We start from the raw sequence: 22022 nt of genomic DNA, 5'->3' as shown, positions 1-22022 counted from the left end.
ACTTCACCAATGGGTGGAGCTATATTATAATATATAAGTCGTATACTGTAGGCTGAATATGTAAATATGTTGGATTTCATGATTTCATGAGAAAATTTCTCCATGATTTGGGCCCTTCTAGGACAAAACAGAAGACTGAATATTCCTCTGTGGCTAACTAAGCTAGGTTTAAATTGTATGGTATGAATGTTGAGGTAGAAGCTGTTGGTCTTTTTTTAGTCTGAACATATTATGTCCAGAACACAACTCTTCTGTATTATTTAGCAGCACAGAACTACATGGTTCCACCCTGATATTTGTCATAGTAGGCTTGTGTATTTTGATTCTTAAACTTCTCTCTTCTAACAGAGGTAAGTCTCACTGAGCTGAGAAAAGCTGAAGAAATAAGCCATGGCTCTTTTCACCTCCCAAGAAAGCCACATGGTGGCACTATCTGACTGAGTGACCATAGACATGAACATCTCGCTCTTACTTCATCTGATACATGAAATGTTTCTGCCTTATGTTCTTTCTTTGTAATTTGTACCCTGTGTTGACAGGCAAACATTAGTAGTTGCCCCTGAATAGACCTCAGCATGATGTCTGATTCAGTTCTATATTATTGATTACAGAAGGTAGAAGACCTTAAAAAAGACATTATTTCATATGTAGACTCGGTTACCCAGGGCTTGGAAGATGATAGCAACCTATGCACACAGAGCAAGTATATCTATGACTACATGAACAATGTAAGAATACAACGTACAGTTGTGTGCAAAAGTTTGGGCGCTCCTGGTCGAAAGACATGTTTCGTTGTCAAAATGAGTTGACACTCCACAGAGAACACAATTCTGCACATTTTAATACAAAATAACTTTTTTTTTAATTTACTGAATTTAACATATTGTACAAAAGTTATGGTGCATTTTATATTTTATTATTTTCTAACTCAGAAACTCAGCAAATAAATAGAAATTGTTCAGTAAAATGTACAGACAAATCTCATATATCTACTCTCTGTAGAGAATGTGTTAGCTTACTTTCACTAAGAAAATCAACAGTTTGACTGGGGATGTTCATACTTTTACGTATAGAGAGTCTCATCTCATATTTTACTAAATAAAGGTTGTAATAACATTAAACCTTTGCCAGGTTCAAATGTATATCTGTTTTCACTTTAGCACTACATACAACAATAGAATACATTTATTGTATCTACAGTCTTTTCGCGGTTCTCTGTCACACTAATTTATTTAGTCGTGAAATAATGTACTGTGACAAAATGACATGTAACTGACCTCATTTAAGCCTTCAGAGAAGAAAAGTTCAAAAGCTGGTAAACTGATTGTTCTTTTCTTCATTCTTGGCAAGGTCCATCAAGTCCACCCTGTCACACAAAATAGGCAGAGAAAACGTTTTTTACTACATATTTGTGCAATATTCACAGAAAAGTAAAGTAACTTTACTTTAAACAATCTGAGACGCTCTAACTTGAATAACAGTTTGGTGAAATCTTCCATCCTGTCACATCCACCTCGGCCATTAGTTCAGTGTGATAGAGTTGTACTTTGTGTACTTTGACACAATTAATTATTTGACACAACAAATAAAATCTGTTTTGGTAAGAACAATATCTAACTGAGAGTGTAGAGACAAAAAAATGGACAAAAAAGACCGTGTCCGTGTCCATGAAATGACTCTTCAGTGATTCAAAGTGATAAATGGTGCCGAGAAACAGGACATAAATAAACTCCTGGGGACGGGCTGTTAGTCCGGCCAGATACTGGGCGGTGTTTGGTTGTAATGTAGGGGCCGGACCGCTGACTCCGCCTCCGGTCTACTGTCTCCGTGCGTGTTGGCGACTCTGAGCTGTTGCGCGTCTGACAACCGAGCCGTGCAGAAACAGCACCAACACCGGAGCGCGGAGGAGAGAGAGACAGAGAGAGTGCGAGAGAGAGATAGAGGGCGGGAGACAGAGGGATTTCTGCGGGGATTTGAACGAAAGGGAGTCTGGATCAAGAGAGGATTCACAAAGAGCCATGGCTACTGAGACGAAGTCTTGTACGGGCTCCACTTTACTGCAGCCCATCAGCGAGATGGTCGACCTTCCCTTAGACCAGGTAACGATAAAAATGTGACTTTTTCTAAAAGGACATTTTCTCATGTTTCCTCTTGCGCCCGCTGTTAGCAGACTAGCTGTCGAGCTAATGTCGCCTGCATAACAAAATCATAACACTTTATGTTAGCAAGCTAGCAACCATTCCTCCTAGTATTCCACTGTTTTATGAAGGTGCTGAAATTTATGTCATACATGGTCAAGCCAATTGGACCATCTGGACCATTTCATACCATCCTATCCATCCACTATATTTTATTTTTTCAGACGTTTAACTTAGAGCTAACTGGATGAGTGATGAGCGGTACGTTAATAACAACTACGACTTCATCCGAGCTAATGTAGCGCACAGAGCTACTTAGCTAACTACCAGTGTGTTCAAGCTAGCCTGCTTATGCAGCTCTGCTAATGTCAGAAACGTTTAGGACTATAAATTTTGTTTTTTTGAAATTACACCAAAGCTTTCTGGGAGATGGCTGTCGTCCTCCTCACCTTTCCGTGCTACGAACTGCTGGAGAACGCAGTGAGGAGAAGTGAAGGGCCGTCTGTCTCCCTCTAATTTTAGAAGGCAGCACTGCCTATATGGGTCACTGTATTAAGAATTAGCGAATGCTTTGTCACCGTGGTTAAGAACAGATGGAGGCTTTTTTTTCTCGACCGAGATGTGAACTTTCTAACGGTGGAGACAACAGCAGACTTTCCTTTTCGTTTCCTCTTGCTTGTTGTTCTTCATGTGACAAGCTGCCAGTCAGACTTGTCATGAGTCAGTTGAGTGAGAAGAATGCAAGTGCCCTGTTGGGTTACTTTTTCTTTGGAAACAAGCTGCCCTCACTTGCCTCATCCCTCCTTCCTACAAACTCGTGATGAACGAGATCATCCAGACCAAGCCTTGTGTTGTGGGTGTGTCTCACCAAGAGCTTGCCTTGTAAATTTTTAACACAGTCTCAGATCAGATGATCCACAGCTCATCACTATGGCCAACCACAAGTGATACATCCCTGTCACAGTCTCTTCACTGTGCTTTGTACACCATAAGCTCATCCTATGTATTTATAGGGAGTTTGTCCTCCTTTGCTGCAGATACAAGCCTCTAGACTTCACACTAGATGTTGAAACATAGCTGTGAGAATTTGATTGTATTTGTATTTAGCCAGTGAGGTCATGCACTGACGTTGGATGATTAGTCCTGCATCAAAAGCGGAACTCCAACTCATCCCAAAAGTATTAGATGTTGCTCCATCACTCCAGAAAACACAGCTCCACTGCTACACATGAGCTCAGGTGACCTTAGGGCTCGTGTGTGGCTGTTCCAGAGTGCACCATTCTACTGGCAATGCTTTTCTGCAGCTGAACACTCATGTCAGCAGTTAGTACACCTTAAAGTAACAGAATTCGGGGGGGCCTGGGTCCTTTCGGACATACAGTGTATGTCACTGATGTATGAAAGCAAAAAGCTGCAATAGGGTATTGATCATTTGTGACAGTTAAAGGCTTCGGGTCTGCTGCCTGTGCTCTCTCTTGCATTGGAAATTGTACGTGAGAATGTGTTGTAATCTGTTACCACAATCATTTTAGCCAGATTCCTGTATTTTATCTGACATCTTATAAGTCAGAGGTTCAGTAGAAGTGCTGTGTCATTACACGCATTGTAAACTCATTGTTTGTTTGTCTAACCTGAAACACATCATAAAAGCGATGGGTAAGTGTAATTAGTGTAGGCTTTTTTCAGGGAACGGTCTGTCATGGAAGACAACAAAAGTTCCTAAACTGTCTGTCGGCTCTTCCTTGGAAAGGGATCACATAGTGCTTTATCTGTGCTGATTTGGGCCCATGCAGATGCCTATGGCACCGAACGTCTCACGCCAGCTGCCTTGTTTTCTGAGTGCTTTTTCTGCTCTTTCGTCATTCGCATGCAAATACGAACCGGAATGCACCCTGAGATCCCCACCCATCAGCTCTGGAATGTAGAGAGGCAGTTTCACACTGCTGGTAGACCTGCATGTTTTTCTCTTGCGCACAAAGAAAAGACAAATAAAAAAGCCTACGCTATTTACAACTAGCCTATTTATTGAATGACTACTCATTCCGTTTGTCATGTCTGGCAGGTTAGATTATTAGTGTTAACACAGCAAGAACTTTCAAAGAAAATGGGAACAACATCACAGCTTTTGCCACCTTTATGGAGAAAAATCTATGCTGTTGCAACTGTAGCTTTAGCCAGTAAGCACCAGTACCTTTCGCTCTACTGTTGCTGCAGGGGTTCCCTCTTTGAATGAGGCTTGGCCAGTTGTCAGCCACATACTTTGCCTGAGAACAGGCAGCAATAAGATGTCATGCCAGAGCTGTTGTAAATGTGACAGGAGTAAATAGCCTACTCCAAACACTTCATGGTGCTAAGGGTTTACCTCTGGTCTCAACTTCAGGCAGCATCCTGCAGTAGCATAAAGTCTTCACAGGGAAAAAGAGGAGGAATGTTTTCACTGAACTAATGTCATTGATTCATCTGTGCTAATTATTCTGTTTAAAGCCTTAATTGCCTTAATTTGCTTTGAATTGCCTTAAATAATGCAGTGATGCATCATGACAAGTACATACCAGTTGTTCCTTTGTTACATGTACTTATTTGAAGTGAGTAGTGTAATTTGAGATTGGCCACCTCACTGAGTATATGGTTCTGTCAGGTGCTTCAACCTGACACGCCCGCTGAGCTCATGGGTGTTACTAACCATAGGTTTTTGAAGTGCTCTGGAAATTGTACATTTCTGCCTATTCTTCATATATATGACAATAATTAAAGAAGGGCCAGACTGATAGACTTCTGAATTTTAGGGGTGTAATGATATTTTTTTTTAAGTTTAAAATAATTTGAGTGTGAGATCAAGATTTGATTTGATTTTCAAGGTTTATATGTTAAAGTGATTCCACAAAATTCTGAAATATAATTTTTTTCAATATGTCACATGTCAATAAATGTTTGGGGCAACAAAATAAGCCCCAAAAATGGAACCCTTAAAGCAACTTCAAAAAAAAAGTCCAGTTATTTAAGAATGGATATGTGCATAATGTAAGCCCCTCCCACTTTACTCTGATTGGTTGCTCCAGATGCCTACCTTAGATCCTTGTGAGTGGTTTCCACAAAAGAGGACAAATGTCCACTTGTACAAGACAAGGGGAGTACATAGTTCAAAAATTTTGTACGCTGATTTGAATGCTATCAGTGCTAACATTTAAAATTGTTATAGCAAATAAGTGGCTTTCTGGGAGATATAATCCTGCTTTACCAATCTTTCAGAGAGTTTACCTGACTGTTTAAATGCCCTCAGGTAGATTTTCTAGTCTGTTGAGAGGTAGTGCCTTTTGGTTTAAGAGCAGGGCTCTCACTGTCAATTATATACATAATATATAATGAATAATCAGGGTTTTTAATCAGAGTTTTAAAGAACTGGCCCAACTACAAAAATGGATTTAACTGAACAATAACAGAACATGCATAGCCTTTCTTCAGCTCCAAAATACGTTACTGGAAAAAGCTAAATGACTCTTTTCTGTCATAAAAATATACATGTGGTAAAAAATGGATATAAATAGTCGTGTCCATCAGGCTCTGTTTCTTACTGCCATTGATGCCACTAGAAGAATTTAAAGTGTGCATTATTGTCATGCAAATTGCCAAATAATCATTGCAGATTCAGAAGTAATTATGACAGCCCTGATTACTCTTTTGGACTTTATTCTCTATGAGAAGTGACTGTCTGTGTGCAGAGTGCTGAGGTCAACTGCTTCTCATCCCTGTTGAGCACAGCAGGAATATGAGGCTAAGCTCTAATTTCTCGGAGGAACCCGAAGGAAGCCCTCCGGTCTTTTTAATTGCCGCTCCTTGAGGAAATTGACTAGCTCTGATTGATTTCTGTCTGTTGCTGTTGTACTGCAGTGTTGTTCTCTTTATTTCTCCCCGATTGAGCTAAAGTTCTTTTTGCTTATTACAGAATTAGAATTACATGAACAATCAGACCCAGGCGTTCATTAATCATGCCTTGAGCCTGTGGGACTCTCTAGATTTACTCAGGTTCAGGGATGTCAGCCCTTTCTTTCTTTCAGCTCATCCTCAAGCTAATGCCCACTAGCCCTATTAGTTTAAGTGGGCTTAAAGTGGGCTGTCTAAATGTTGTGCAGAAGGATCGTCAACTGTCCGGCTTTTAAGGATCAGAGTTGAAGTCTGCCTTACTGACATGGACAGCACAGTTTGAGTTGGATTTTTGTTTCTTTTTTTCTGTAGCTGTTTCTGATGTGGTGCTCTGGCCGAGAGGAGGATTTTGACAGTTTGTGGATCTAATCCAAGATACTGAGCATTCAAGTTATTCAGACATCCAGATATGACTGAGAGGCTGGAAAGTACTTTGTGTACTTTTTTCCTTGTGCTTAGTGGTAAAAACTTTGTGTTAGAGAAATTTTTGGGACTTTTCAAACAGGGAAATCATCTTGGCACATCCAGTCATTGATTTGCATTCAATTTGCAGTTGATTCTAAACTGCTTGCTTTGATTGTTTAGACAGACCACAGACAATCGATATTTGAATGTTTTCAGCATAGACAAAAAGGTTTGCACCTAGTCTGGATTAAGGAATGAGTTTTTAAATGTTTTTAATTGTCTGTGATCTATGCAGCATGTGGATGTGGTGTATAGAAGATTTTCACTTACTGGGCAGCTATTTGTTGAAAGTGAGAGGTTTGTTAAACGTTATGCTGAAGCTCTAAATGAAAATGAAGATAATCGTAAATAACTTCACTTGCTCTACAGGGAGATCATTAAGAGTGGCCTAGACAATTAACCTACATATTCAACAATTAAAATGGGTTGTTGAACCAGGGCTTCTGAACCTGCATTAATATTGTTTTACTGGCAGCACCAGCATGTACCCTAGAGGCTGAATTAGAACTGTAAACTGTCTTTACTTTGCATGTTTGGACGTGGATGTAATATTCTATGCAAATTGTTCTTAGACATAGTGCACTGTTTGTCTTCCTCTATATATGGGCTATTGATGAAGATCAAAATTTAATGTCTCACTTCAAAAACGTCCATTTGACCATTGTCATCAATGCTGAATTTAAATTGGCTTCACCCTGTTGCAGCCTGTTCTAATCAAGTTAACGTTATGAAATGTTTATCTGTATTTATTTTCTTGTATCTGTTTCCACATTTTCAGTCACTTGAGCTTACGAATATGACTGCCTCATAAAGTCGTGGGCTCTTCCCAGGTGATGTCTACTGTCATTCTACGCTTAACTACAGCCCCATGTAGATCCATTGTACATTGAGGGTGGGGCTCTTCAGTTAAGATCTTACTTTAGGAACAAACTTCACCTTAAAGGTGAAGGAAATGATTTCATGATTTGTCAGAATTTCTGCGTAGTTCAGCCACTGAGATAAAAGCAAGTAATTCAGAGTGGTTTGATGTAAAATGGTGATTTGTAGAGAGACTTACTGATTTCATTATGGTGGTGAAAGGAACCAGGAGTAGTAATGTCTACAGCACAAATATAGCCATTTCATTGACTGTGCAAAACAACCAGTAAGGTTACTGTAGCACGGCATGTGCTACCCCGGGCTCAAGGAGGACGCTGGAGGCAGGGTTCAGTGTCGCAGCAGCCATATTTATTAACAAAAACACACAAAGCAAATAAACAAACGCCAAACAACTCAAACTATGCTGACCACTTTTCAGTGGCTTCAGTCAGCTAGACTTTTCAGTATTATTCAAGCTTTTCAGCTCTTTAGTCACTGCTGCTGCTCGGCCTCCTCTCTCTCTTACGCTGTTCCCTCTCAGCTCTTTTAAAAGGCGCTCATGCTGCCAGCCAGATCAGCATCAGCTGGGTCTCATTAAGGGCAGCGTGAGCACCCAAGCCGAGAGGGAACGAGAGCTCGCTGCTCCGCCTCCCCGTCACCGACCCCCAGCTTGCAGCGCTGCTGCCCGGGTCGAATGTAAGGTATCCTGAAGCGGCCTCGCTGTGGCACAGGGGGCGGGGGCCCCGGGCGGCGGAGCTCGGGACTCGCTCCACGCCTTGGTGCCTCTCGTGGCCGGCACCATCGTCCTCGTCCTCCTCCTCACGACGTCACTCACGTGACCCGTGTTCGTCGGCGGAGCTCGGGCTTTGCGCTCCACTCCCTCCAACTCGCGGCTTTCTCCCTGCTGTCCTCGCCAAGGTTCGTTGCTGCTGTGTGTTCGGGCCCCGCCTTCCTGCTGGCTCTCGCGGGGGGCGGGCGCATGCCACAGTTACACATCAGTTTTTATATGCTGATAATAGTAAAATTGTGTTAAATCTTAATAAATGTGGTCTCTTTGGCCGAAAGTTTCTCTCAAAACTATTCTAAAACAATGTTTCAAACATCGGGCAACCTACTATAAACATTTTGTGTAATATCTTTCTGTGAGGTAGCTTTTGGAGGCATTAAATGTTTCGGATGTCTGGTTCCAATATGGGGTGGGCAATATGGCAAAAATATTATATCATGATGCTTTTAAAAAACTAAACATTTAGGGTGTGTCTCAAAACCTAGTGAGCTCTCTACATAGACAGCATTTTACGTCACAATATGCGCACTCCCGACAAGAAGGCTGTCCCAATTCCTAGATATCTCAAATATGCAGTGCGGCGCAACTTTTGTTCGAAGATGGCGGGCAGAAGCGCTTCACCAAGCAGCGACGTCATCTTCAAATGAAAGTTATTCTGATTTTCTGGGGTATTTATCTGTTTTCTAGTCATAAAGGTGCACAAATAGCCTATACTTTCCACGTTTGACCACAACTATTGTCTATTTTGCTGTTTCATTCAGAGCAAATACAATTAAAATCGCTATATAAACTGCCAGAGCAGGATCCATTTTGGCTAAATGTGATTTCTGACGGCTGAGGTAAGTAAACGCCGGTCTCGTGCAGTGGGCGGGAACAAGTGGCGACATCACTGGTGTCTAACTAGAGCGTCTCATTTATCTATCTTATAAGGACAGATGACGGTTGGAGCGCTGCCTACTTAGACATCTGCCTATATAGACAGTGGCTACTTAGAGAGCTCACTAGGTTTTGAGACACATCCTTAGTCACTGTTTAGTTTTTGGAAGATTTAATACGTTGTAGCAGACAAAATGGAACCTGTAATGTCATAAGTAAAAATTCTAAAATCACATCATATCTACTGATCTTGTCCGTCTTCCTATGCTGTATCAGTGATGTATTCTAGCAACTAGCAGCTCTAAAGCCTGGCTTCCAAGATCGGAAAGCTCCTGAGGTTGCAATGTCCAAATGACTCCTTTCCTGTATGCGCTGGAGACCTATTTCTTCCTGTAGTTGCAACTGGTGAATTGGAAAACTGGAACAACAAAGACCATTCAGTGCCCTTGGCAAGAAAACTCATTCATGATCAGACCCATCCCAAATCTAACTTTGCACCGAGGTTTGCCCATCTTGGCTAACTGTTTGCATACCCTCTTTAGATGCATGACTCATCTAGAGCAGGTTTAACAGTAAGTCAAGGCTGGTATGAATGAGCTAGTGGGGCAAAGCCCTACTTCTCTTTGAAAGAAAAATGGCATCAAAATATGGTTTGATTTTTGGCATACACATCATTTTACTTGTTAATAACTGTTTAGCTGTTAATAACTGACTAAAGCTGGCTATTTGTGACTTTTGTGGTCCCAAAAGGTCATAAGACTGGCTATATGAACTGGCTAAGATGGGGCTGATTTACATCTAGCCAAAGCAGAAGACTCTCTCAGTCAGTCTGCGGTTCTGTGTAAAGTGCATTTTAATGTATTAAGCTGAGTGAAATGCCCAGTCGTCATCTTTTTACACAAAATTTCTAAGCCCATAATGCCTAGCTATTCCTTCCTGCACTCTGCAGTCTGTACTCACCAATGCCAGTAAGTCTGGTTCTAAAATCTGATTGGCTGAGGCACATTTAAAGTCAAACTTAGAGTATGTCATTACATGACTGTGTTTAATGCAAAAACATTTTCATTTGGTTCATAAGGAGCCTGTATTTATATGATTTGCACCACTGCAATGATGCTAATTTCCAAAAGGGACCTTATGGGATTCACAGTACTATGTTAGCGCCATGCTAACAGGGGTGCTACAAGCATCAGGACACAGACTTTTGAAGCTTATGACACAGTCGTTTAAAGCTTATAACTGTTTGTAAAAGATGTTAAGGTAAGATATATTTTATAATTTTCATATTGTGCTTTTACAGTGCGCTTCTTTAATGAATTAAACTTAAATCTTGTCATGCTCTGCTCATGCTGTATTTGACAAAACGTGCAAAACTGTTGTGAAATATACAGTGATGGTTCTGTTAGCTTGCTATAGCATTAGATAATGATATACAACAACATTTAAACATTTAAGTGAAATATGCAGTTAATTAGACAGCTTATTTTAATGCTATTGGTAGGTGTTATTTTTTTAGTCCTCCCATCCAGTATCATGACCAGCCTTAACTGAGTAAGCCTATATGTAGGTTGGGGTGCTCTCTTGTGATCTCCTCTTGTGGGGGCACAAGGGACCAAGAATGAAAGATGGAGAGGTGAGATTGCATTCAAAGGGGAGCGTGCCAGAGAAAAGCAGTCAAAGAGCAAGACAAAGCGACACACTCAGTGCCAGGGGTGAGAACATTCAAAGCCGTCTCCCACATGAGACACCTCTTGTTGAGTGAGTCACGAGGCTGGAAAAAAACAGGCTCTGAATAAAACAGCCGTTCAGTCTTTGAATGAAATAGCCAAGTGATGAAAGATGGGTTTTATGAGGAATTGCATCATGTCCTGTATTACTGATAGCCCTGCTCTACGTGAGTTTGCATTTTAACACTGTTGACCAAGCTCATTTGCACATTTGAGCCATTCTCCTCCTTCAAGGGCAGCTTCGTCAAGTTTTATGAGGCCTCTGAGTTATTGCCCTATAACTGCAGAAGAGAGCCTTATGAGGGCTTGGTAGGAGGTAGAATGGTAATCAGACACTGCCGTAAGCCATATTGCATTCAATACAGAAAGCTTTCATTGAAGACAATGATAGAGTTGCGACCCCAGGCGTTGAGCAGGCTGTCCTCCTGTTATTTCAGGAGCCCTCCAGAAAAGAACACTTTGTTTTACTCCATGCAAAGCCTTGTCTGTCTGTTCTCAGGTTATTGTCTCGAAGAATATGAAAAACGACCTGCAGGCTCTCTAGGTGGTGTCACTTAAAGGTGAAATAAACAATTTTTTCCCCTGTAAACAGGAGAACAATCAAATGTGGACCACCAACATCCAAGCAAGTAAGACATGGTGATGTCTTTTCTTGTCTATCAGTCATATTGTGCTTTGCACAACAAACAGTGGGAAGCCACATACAAGCCTTAGCATTATATAGCTACAAACCTGGGTTGTTATAAGACCCTCTGCAATGGTTGGTCAGTTTTTTGAGGAAATGGCAGAGAACATAATGCTATTGCCAGTTCTTCCATTACCTACAATGTTTTATGCTGCCCAAACAAACCAAGAACAAAAAGATGAAAAGAAAAGAATGTGACCAGTTTAGAGCAAAGACAAGAGTGAACATTGTGTAGCTTTCCAACACTTCAGAGAGCTAAGGAGGTTGAAAGGTGTGACGAGTGACGCCAACCTTGCTACAGTTACTTATTTTGCACAGAACGTTTTATTTTAAACCGCCTGACTCAGTAAGTATGTTAGCTAAGTAGATAACGTTAATGTTAACTGGTTAGCTAGCTAATATAATTCACCACAAACTACTTCAGCTAGCGTATGTTGCAGTGCTAGATAAGAAAATTTGAGATAGTAGCAAGAGATAGTAATGCTATCAGATCTCAGTCTAACAGTAGGGTCTCTGTGGTCTGGGATACCCAACAATGGTTTATTTAACTAGCTAATTAGCTTTGTCAGTGTCCGCTCATATCATTTTATTTGTGTGACTTGATTATGACTTATCGAATTATGATTATGATGATCATGACTTATGATTATCATTTATTAAATGACGCTATTCCAGCGTTATACCATAAGCATTGTGCGTGTGTGTTTGTAGGGTGAGGCTTTAGGAAGCTGTTGCGTTTGTTTGGCTTTTGATTTTCAGCTAGCTTCAATACATTTTTGCCAAAATCAGTGACTGCATGTTTAAATGAAGAGGGTAAGACCTCATCAGAGTGACTGCTAGCAGTGGCCTTTTAGCCATGAATCCACAGTTTGTATCTTGTCCGCTTTGCTCCATTTTATCTTTAAATCAGGTAAAAAACCTTTAGAACACTGATGACATTAACGTCAACAAAACAACCAGAAATCCATCCAGTTTTGCATATCGTGTACCGTTCAGGTTGTTTCGTCTAGCAATGCTCAGTTGTGCCCTGACTTTGCTGAGCAGGACAGGGTGGATGCTAGCACTCTATCCTCTGGCGAAACCTTGATTGCTGGTCTATTAATAGTCATGCATTGAGGTAGGGCTTGTTGTGTCAACATACACGGGAGCAGCGGAGGCCCTGCTGCTTCTGACAAGGGCCTTTTGTGATGGAGGAAGTGTTTTAGAGCACAAGAAGCTGCTTCGTCCTTCGTAGCACATCTTTTGATGTCCAGTCACACAACAAAATGGCACGATGACTAATACTGGAAGCAGCCGTGGCATGTACACAGCATTCTATTTAGCTTGGACGTCTGACAAGAACTGTATTGTTCTGTGTAAACTTCTTGACAAGGATCGCTAGCTCTTAATGTCATTCTTGATTTTTATTTTTCTACATTTCAATTTTGTTGGTTATCCTGCTTAAGGTGGTGAATTTAGAGAATGTGAAGGCGTGACATTTGCGGAAGGGTGTGATTTGCGGATCTTAGTGCTACATGCAGAGATGAAAGTTGTAATGCCTTTAGGAAACCTAACTCAATCTGCTTTCATACTTTCTCTCTCAATCCCTCTCTCTCCATCTTCCTCACTGTGTGTGGCTGCCGTGCTCTGTGGGAGAGATGCTGTGTTTGATGTTCGACTAGAGCAGACAGGCCGCTCCTGTTTCTGCTTCTCTCGCACTGTTCTTTCCTCTTTTTCTCTTGCTCTCTGTTCTTCTCGGCCACAAAAAAAACAAGGAGGCGAGCAGTCAATGAGGAGGCCCTCTCCCATTGTATTTATTTGGAAGTCATATTCTTTTTTAGTTATGATCCCTACTGTAATCCTATAGTGAAATTATATAGACAGACTTCATTCAAAGGGCCCGGGTCATGGAAAATGCAGAAATATGGAAAATTCTCCTTGAAATAGAAAAGTTTCATGCGGTATATAAACATTGTAAGCATTTCAAAACATAGCACTCCCTCAGTCAGTACAGTCCATATATAGAAACATAACTGTAAAAAGAGCTTGTTTTAAATGTAGTGTTTTTGTGATGTCACAAACACCAACGCAAATATATCGCTGTTGTCAGAAGAAAACCTCGACTCTCCAAAATGGTAACTTTACAGGAGAAGGAAAAAACATACTTTACTCTTCATGTAAGTCAATGGAACCAGACATTTTTCCAAGTCATTTTGGGCCGTTTCTTTTGGCCTGTTTATCATGAAATTTACACACACTGTAAAGGGCAAATAATGTCAAAACCTGAAAAACAACAAAAATGGAGATACGAGGTTTTCTTCCGACAGCAGCGATATTTATATTTGTATTTTCAGCCTACAGCAGTTTAGCCCCACCCATTCATGCTGAAGTTAAAAGTAACGATTCATCCTAGACTGTTTTTGCGTACAGGGCAGCCAGTCTGAATTTTTGAACATACAGATAGTATTTGCAAAAAAACAAAAAACCTCCTGTGGCCGCATTGTTGACATTCTGTCAGCGTAATGTGTATGAGCGGTCCCTGCAGACTATGGCTTCCAAATCAACATATCAAGGAAAAGTCTGTTTCATCTGAGATTTTGAACCATACCAAATTGATAAGTTCTATTTGAGTCCTGCCGACATCTATAATTACCTTAATTGCATCAGCTGCATCAGCGTACAAAGCACAGGAATCAAAAGCATACAATTGCTCATAATTATTTTGTCTATGGAAGGTCAGCGAAATTCAGTCTTTTGTGCCATCAACTACACTATCAAATGTCAGCTCTTCAGCATCTTTCTCCTTGGACAGCCAGGATCCTAGAAAAGCTTACACTCCGTTGTTCTTTGTTGCTGTGGTTACTACAGTCATGAACCACACAACAACACACCATGGCCATATTTGATCTGTCAGGGTTTTTTTTATCTAAAATCTGTGTACAAACAGTGGCTCTACAAGCACCACTGTCACAGTCGTGTTGACTGGTGTTATGTCAGCAATATAGTGGGGGTGACAAGTATGATGTCAACTGAGCGCTATCAGTATGCAGTTTCCGTTAGGCATGGAAAAGGATACTAATTTATCAGGGATTATTGGTAACAACCATTTACTTGATAAGTGGAATTTTTTTTATTTTTCATTTTATATGCACGAGCACTGTGTGAGCCAGTCCATTATGTGAAACTCATAGTTCTGTTCTGTTTTTAGGTCATACTGCGATAACAGAAATTCTATCTAGTGCCTAGCCTTACTCTAGAGGAATGCTGACCATGTGCAGAGCATCAGCTGGAGCGGTTACAGATGGAGGCATGGCCTCAGGGACTGAAGTGTGAATCATCTGTCCCTGGATTACCAACTGTTGGCTCTGATTTGCACCGTACTTTGATTTCTTGCATTTTCAAATGCTCTTTACTCACTGCCATTATAAGCCATTTTCAGGCCCATTCACTTGTGGGCTGTGTGGGTGCATCTGTCAAAGAATTTTAGACTCTGCAGTGAAATTAAACAAGCTAGTTAGCAAAATCACTGAAAAACATTATGAAACTTACAGTCTTGCTTTCGAATTAGTGAGTTCAGTGTTTGTGTCTGCCAGCGTTCATAGATTAACATCACTGCTCAGGCTTCCTTTTTACCACAGCGGAAATAAATGTGGCGTTAGAAACTCAGATAGATCTGATTGAGGCAGAGTAGTGACTGAGGCTGAAGCATCCAGTATCAAAGAGGGGATCTGATGGAAATCACAAGAAATCACAAGGCTATTTTCCCTTCCCCGCTTTTTCTTCTGGGAGCTCAGAACTAAGCTTGGGTGAAAGTATTGCCTGTTCTGGGATCATTTCTGCTGGCACTGTGGCTCCTTATCTCTGCCCTCGTGTTGTGCTGGATTTGCTTCCACGCTGGGATTTATTTCAGAAAAGGCCTGCTGAGCCAGTCAGTAAATATGCTCAGAACCATGCCATTCAGCCCTGCAGATGTCCAGGAGAGAAAGAAGAGAAGGTGTTGGTTGGTCACTGGTCAGATGTGGAGTGGAGATAGTGGGGACCCCAGCTGGTGTGATATTTAGAACAGAGGAGAGTTCCTGTGGGTAAAGCATGTTGCTGGGCCAGCCGCTGCAAGTTGAGCAGGTTCAAACCAACAGGCCTGTTCCTCTTTTATGGGAACCAGTGTGTTCTCACCTGCATCTTGATGAGGTTCTAAATCTCATACAGCTGTCACCTCTGCATCTTTAATTAGAAAGAGTTATCTGAATTGTTAAAGAGGAATGTTATTCATTAGTCAAAAATTACTTTTATTTTGCTATATTATTCAAGCTAAATGTTTAATTACGCAGTGGGCAACACAGTTAAATCACATTCTGATCAAACAACTTTGGGTCCTTTTCTGTTTGTGTCGATGACAAGCAATGACAAAATGAAAAATAGCAAAAATGTACAGGATGCAAAGACTACATGCACAACTTCTTATATTCTAATGATTGTAAAATATCTTTCTGTAGTTGAAAGTTTAAAGTCTGCACTTCCGACTGAATTTGTTGGCTTCCTTCAATGTGCTGCAAGTAATTAAAATTACAGAGCTGAGCTCTTTATATCTGATAGGTCATCTTTAAGCAAACATGGCCTGCTTTATAAAATCTCCTTTCTGATTGCCACCTGGTAAATTGTGACAAGGCCCTGTGCAAATTGTTCTCCAAGTTTGGGGGAGTTATGCAAGGGGATTAAGTTAGCTTTGACATGAGTTACCACTCTGGCACCAGGCCCACTCTCTTTCCAAGCAAATAGATACCAATTCAAAAACCTTTACTGGGCCAAACCTGCTGCTCAGCTTCATGATAGTTAATAGTTTTAAAGGAACTAAATTATCTGAAGAAAAAAAGGCAAATACAGGCCTAAGCCTTCCTGAGTATTCACTACTGGTAGAAAATATGCATAGGAATGGGATAGTAGGGACTGATAATATAGTAAACCTTAATTTGGTGCTTACATGGATATTATTTGAAGTTTATTTTTAGATGCTAGAGGTCAGTCCTTGTTTTCTTACTGTTCATTTGTTGACTGGGCAGCTAGCTGTTATCTTACCACTAGCGAAAATAATTGCCAGCTTACGTCTAACTGGCCAACATTACCTATTTAATTAACTTAGCATTAGCTAGCTAGACATAATCTGGCAGTTAGGTTAGCTAATAGTATGAATATATTGATAGGGGAATTGTGAGCTGATGATGATATACAGTACATAAACATTTATAAAATTTAGAAAGTGAGACTACATCTACCTGGATTAGTGTTACAAAGAAATATTACATTAGTTTTACAGGGCTACAAACGCAGTAAGCATACTGCTCTGCTCTTCTGAAGTATAATAAATGTGTCATCAAATTTCTATTTGAAATGTCAACTGATGTCTATTTGTGTATATATTTCCACCACTAACTAGTAACTAGATAGCAGCTACATCAGCCAATAGATAACAACTAATGAATAAGCCAAAAGTGACCTTTGATCTTGAATACAGGAAACAGCATCTCCATTTTCCATAGATAACTATGGTAAAGATGTATTTAGTTATCAGATAAATGCTAACCAGAATGATGATACCATGCCATCACTGTTGAGTTCTTTGAAAAGCTTTTAACTCTACTGTCTTTGAAAATACAAGTTGGTAAAAATACGTTAAGTTAAATTTGGCTTCTGCAATTCTTAAGACAGTAAATTAAAGTATTCAATGCATCTAATCTGTGGATGGACCATCAGGTCACAGTGTAACTAAACAGTGATACTGGCAGCATTTCAAAGTAATTCTTTGTATTATCCATTTTTCTTAACAGGTGTTACCATACCTAGTAATTTGTGTCTTGTGGTGTTGTTCTGATACCTGTTGAAACTTGGAGAATGCGAAATGTAGGATTAACTCTCCTCAGGCAGCTCTCAGAAGTGCTTAGCGTGGTCCTCCATTGTTCATGCGGAGAAATCAAGCATAAGCAAAAAACCCAGAAAAACAATCTGCTTTTTCTTTTTAGCTGTTGCTTCTGTTATGCAGGGGTTTGCGTGGATACACAACTTTAGGCCTTCTTTCGGTTAATTCTCATGTGAACCAGTGAACTGCATGCAAGCTTGTTTGCTCTTTGCTTTGCTACAGCTGCCAAACCATAAAAAATAGGCATCCTAATACTATGCCAAGACTAATAGTTTTTTCTAATGATTATTAAATGCAGATGTCTCCATTTTTTGGGCAGTTTCATTTTCTCTTGTCTGTTGTTATTGATTCGGTGGACTTCCTCATACTTAGTAAGCAGGTCTGTCAAGACATGTTTGACATAGGCAAACATGTAATTTAGGCTTACGACTAATAAGACCTTTGCGGCCAGTTTCCCAGACCCAGATAAAGTCTGAATCTAGACAAAATAGCATTTATAATGGTGATTCGCCATTGGCATTGCTGTTTAGCCCAAGACCTAGCTTAATCCTTGTCTGGCAAACCGATCCTTTAACCTGTATCAAGTCAACACCTTAACCATTTTTGCTGTCCATTATGTGACCCAGGCTGTTTCATTTTGTATTCTGTTCCTATGTGAAGACCCATTTTCTCACAGCAAATGTCTGCCTAGGCTACCCATAATATGTATGCTAGATCATCTCTGTCTTCCGAATTGTTCCGTCTCTGCTTTGCTGTTATCTCAGTCAGTCAGACATGATGGTAATTCACAAAGCAAGGACAGATAGGACAGGAGATGACCCCCTGCCCAGTGTTACCTGATGCGGGAAGCTTGCGATAATTCTCAGCTGTTCCTGTGAATTTGCTTTGAAGTGCTCTTCTAATAAAAGCTGAATGATGTCTATTTAGAAGTCATTCACCTCAGGTTGTAGATTTTGGAACTAGTATGTGGTTCTGTACAACTCCCTGTATGACTGAAGGCTAATCCAGTGAATTAATGGAACTTGTTGACCTGTGCTTTGGGATAATTGGCAGGATTGGCTGCTATTGCTATAGTACCTTCTTTCTGAAATTAAATAAGTACTATGGCCTGCTGATAGAGAGGTTCTCTTTCACCTCAATTGAATGACCCTCTTCTCCATCTGTCAACTAGGGACGAGCATAGATGGACAGATGTTTGGATTCTTTAAACTCTAGAGACTCCTGTGGCACAACTGTAGGAGGGGAATAAGCATGTTTACAACAGACGTAATAATGGTTACGTGTTTAATTTTGGGCTGAGTACCCCAGTAAAAAACACGTGCCTAAAACAATATAACTCACTAAATCAACCTGAAGATTCAGGAACAGATCACCTGTGACAGCATCTGTATGAAATAAACAAACCTTAAACTTAGGAAACCACTGATCTAACCTCTTCTCTTGATTCCAGTGTCTGAACTCTGATTCAATACAGTGCTCGGTTAAAGCAGTTAAGTATAGCAGAGGCTTATGGACCACAGTGAAGATGGTCATACATTGATTTTTTTTAATTATGTTGCCCTAGAAGGTTTAAAAAACTGCATGATTACAGCTTTATAACAAACATGACTAAGATACAGAACTGAATGTAGATCTGTCACATCTGAGTGATACCTAACCCATTTAATAAAGTCAGAGTACATTAGTGATTATCATATTAAACTGTTTGTGTTTTTGGTTCTATTCAGAAGACTGTGAACTATTTTCTTTTTAAGATGTTCAAATGCAGTTTAAAAAAGCACACATGCAAATAGAGAAAAGTTTAAGATGCCCATCTCTGCTGTCAACACTGTATACTGGGAGTCTGTGTCTCTGAAACCCGACTAGCAGCGCACAGATAATTGCTTTAGATTTAGTGTCACTTACTATAATGGGATTGATTGCAGCATGCTGCTACACTCACAAGTCGATTAAAAGACAGTACGAGAGAGCACTCACTGGTTGAAAGGCTCTCTGGTTGACTTGCTGTCTAATTGAAGGCCATAATTAGAGCTCTTGCTGATTGCATCTGAAGGTTATATATATATTCGTTTCGGTCCTGAGGCCTTTGTATGCAGGTGCGGTGTGACATAGTAGAGCGGCTCTCGAGTTCTTTTAGGGCACTTCCATATGCAACAAAATTGCCTCTATTGTATTCCTTTGAATTATAGAAGTTAGTTTTATACATGGTTTATTTCACTTATTACCAAGGGTATTGTATGGGTATTTCATGGTTTTAACCTAAAGCTGGCACATTCTCTCTGTTTTATTGGTCTGTCATAATGCCAGTCTGGGTTGGCTGAGACTTGGTTAATTCTGTACACAAAGACTGTAACTCAGTCATTTGAAAGACCCATTTTGTTGTAATTTGAAATACCATTTCTGCTTGTCTTTTTCTTTTTTATTGGTCATTTGAATGGAGTGCTTTGGGATAGTTTGGTGAAAGGACTCAGCATGAATTTTCCATTTTGAGGGGAAGTAGCTATCTTGTCATATTTGAGGATGGTTTGCATATTCTGTTAACTGAGTACAACACAGTTTTCTGTGATGCAGATTTTCTCTGGTGTAGCACCTCTTGAATCAAAAAGAGTCTGTTAGTGTTCTCAACTTCTGTCTTCACTAAGGGTGTGAATCAGTAGAAGTCTCATGACATGTTATTAGTGATTCACCATCTGAATTGGCCAAGATCAGAACTGGCTGATTTTTACTTAAAAAAAGGTAATAGAAGTAATCTAAAAAAATGCCACTGTGGCTGTGGAGAAACTGAAATCTGAATCATCCATGACAAGTTTTGATCGGAGCACATAATAGTGCAATATGCAATATTATTATGATACTTTTACCTCAGTATGCTTCTAATGAGAAAGTATTGCAGTGTTACTCCAAAAGAAATGTTTCTCTCACGTATCTAATGAAGTTAGCAGCAGTCGCTTAGCATTCTTCTACATTTACATAATCAATCTTCTACATTTACATATTTAGCAGACATCTAGAAATATTTACAGTAGTAAGTAAATGAACGAACGTTTTGCCCAAAGACTTTTTAGTGTGGCATAGTGTTACTGCCTGGACAAGGAATGAAAACGTGGTATCCCATGGGTGGAGTGGTGCTTTCAACTACTCAGTTCAACCATCAGTGACAGAAAGACATTTATAAGAAACTAAGAAATTATCCTGAACAGTGCAATACTATATTATATCTATATTGTATTATTTCCCCACCCCTTACTTTTACTGTTTTTTGTTGAATTTTACAGAAGCATCTGCAACAAGGTGGAAGATTGTGCATGCTAGACTGAACTTTTTGGTATTGAAATAAGCTCCATGTTGTAGTATCATCCCCACATTACACGTGTTACAGTGTGATTGACATAGTTTACACTGCTTAGACTATAGTTAGTGTAGTCAAATAAACAATAGCCATAGACATAGTTTAGATAGCTTGTTTTTTTGTATAGGCCTGATATCTCCCTTTCCATGCCTGCACATGCACTCCTCAAGTAAAGCAAAACACCTGCGTTTTACTGGACTATAATGTAGAATATCATCAACGCTGTCTTATTAATGTAGGCCACCACTCACCATGTTGAAAAGTTCTGGGAATAGTATACTAGTGTGTTGCTATGGCTTGCACAAATAAATGAATGAGTGACTCTTCTATAAAAGCCAGTGGGTAAGTGTGTTTTCCTATCATAGTGACATTACTGTGATTACTCAAATAGCCGAGATTGGATAAAGGCCTACTGGTGAGTCATGATGTTTTGGCGAACCCATTCTCCAGAGTGTTTCGTGTACTGTGATATGTCATAGAATTTAATTTAGGCAATCTCAATATAGTCTTATCTGAATGACTTAGTAAACGGTGTGACATTTCGTGATGTGGTGAGATTGAGGTGGAGCAGGGTGAGGAATAGCTATAATGTCTTTATTGATCAAGAGACAGGGGGTACTTGTTGTTTTAGCAGAGAAAAAAAGTGTTAAACAGTGCTGCCAACTAGGTGAGAGGAACTGCTTAGCTTTAGCTTAGCTAGCATGATAACAGCTTTGCTCACCAACAGGTTTGATTCTGGCTAACTAAAGCACAGACACAAGTTTAGATGATTAGAATCTGAGGAAGCGCCAGTGCCACACACCACAGTACCGATTTGATCCTGACCAACCAGTGCTCTGTTGAACCAAGTGTGTATGATTAAAAACGAACGTCTGAAAGAGCAAAAGTCAAGTGAATAGTGTTGGAGTGACAGGAAGCTGAAATTTAACCTCTTCTGTGGTGTTTTTGGCTTTAGCGTTTTGGCTAAGCTAAGAATAGCTCAGTTACCTAGCCAACCATGCTACACACCACAGTGCAGAGTTGGTTCCAGCTAACTGACGCTAAAATGACAGCTATTTAGAAGATAACTGGGAGCGCAAAGTTGAATGACTGGTGTTAGTGTGACAGAAAACCAAAATCGATCCTCTTCTATGGTGTCTGGCACTGTAGCATTTTGGCTATGCTAATGATTGCTTTGTAAGCAGGCCACATATGCCCCACCACAGCATAGGCTTGTATCCAGCAAATGAATGCTAAAATTACAAATTACAAAATTACAAATTAAAATTTAGAGAATCTGACAGTGCAGCCTTAAGTGAGTGGTGTTGAAACTGAATGTGTTCTGTG

The 22022-nt window shown here is 40.1% G+C and overlaps 1 protein-coding gene across 1 annotated transcript in view; it reads left to right on the top strand.

Annotated features, from left to right (window-relative positions):
- Positions 1-1383: 1383 nt before the first annotated feature.
- The window catches only part of mboat2a (membrane bound O-acyltransferase domain containing 2a), a 78213-nt gene continuing 57574 nt past the window's right edge, over positions 1384-22022 (top strand). The window contains exon 1 of the mRNA XM_036593263.1: positions 1384-2099. Coding sequence (XP_036449156.1) covers positions 2019-2099 — 81 coding nt within the window. The 5' untranslated portion in view covers positions 1384-2018. The remainder of the gene's footprint in view (positions 2100-22022) is intronic.

Source organism: Colossoma macropomum, unplaced genomic scaffold (genome assembly GCF_904425465.1).
Source record: "Colossoma macropomum unplaced genomic scaffold, Colossoma_macropomum, whole genome shotgun sequence".
NCBI lineage: Eukaryota > Metazoa > Chordata > Actinopteri > Characiformes > Serrasalmidae > Colossoma > Colossoma macropomum.
Note: the sequence above shows the minus strand (reverse complement) of the source record. Positions and strands in the feature narration are given on the sequence as shown.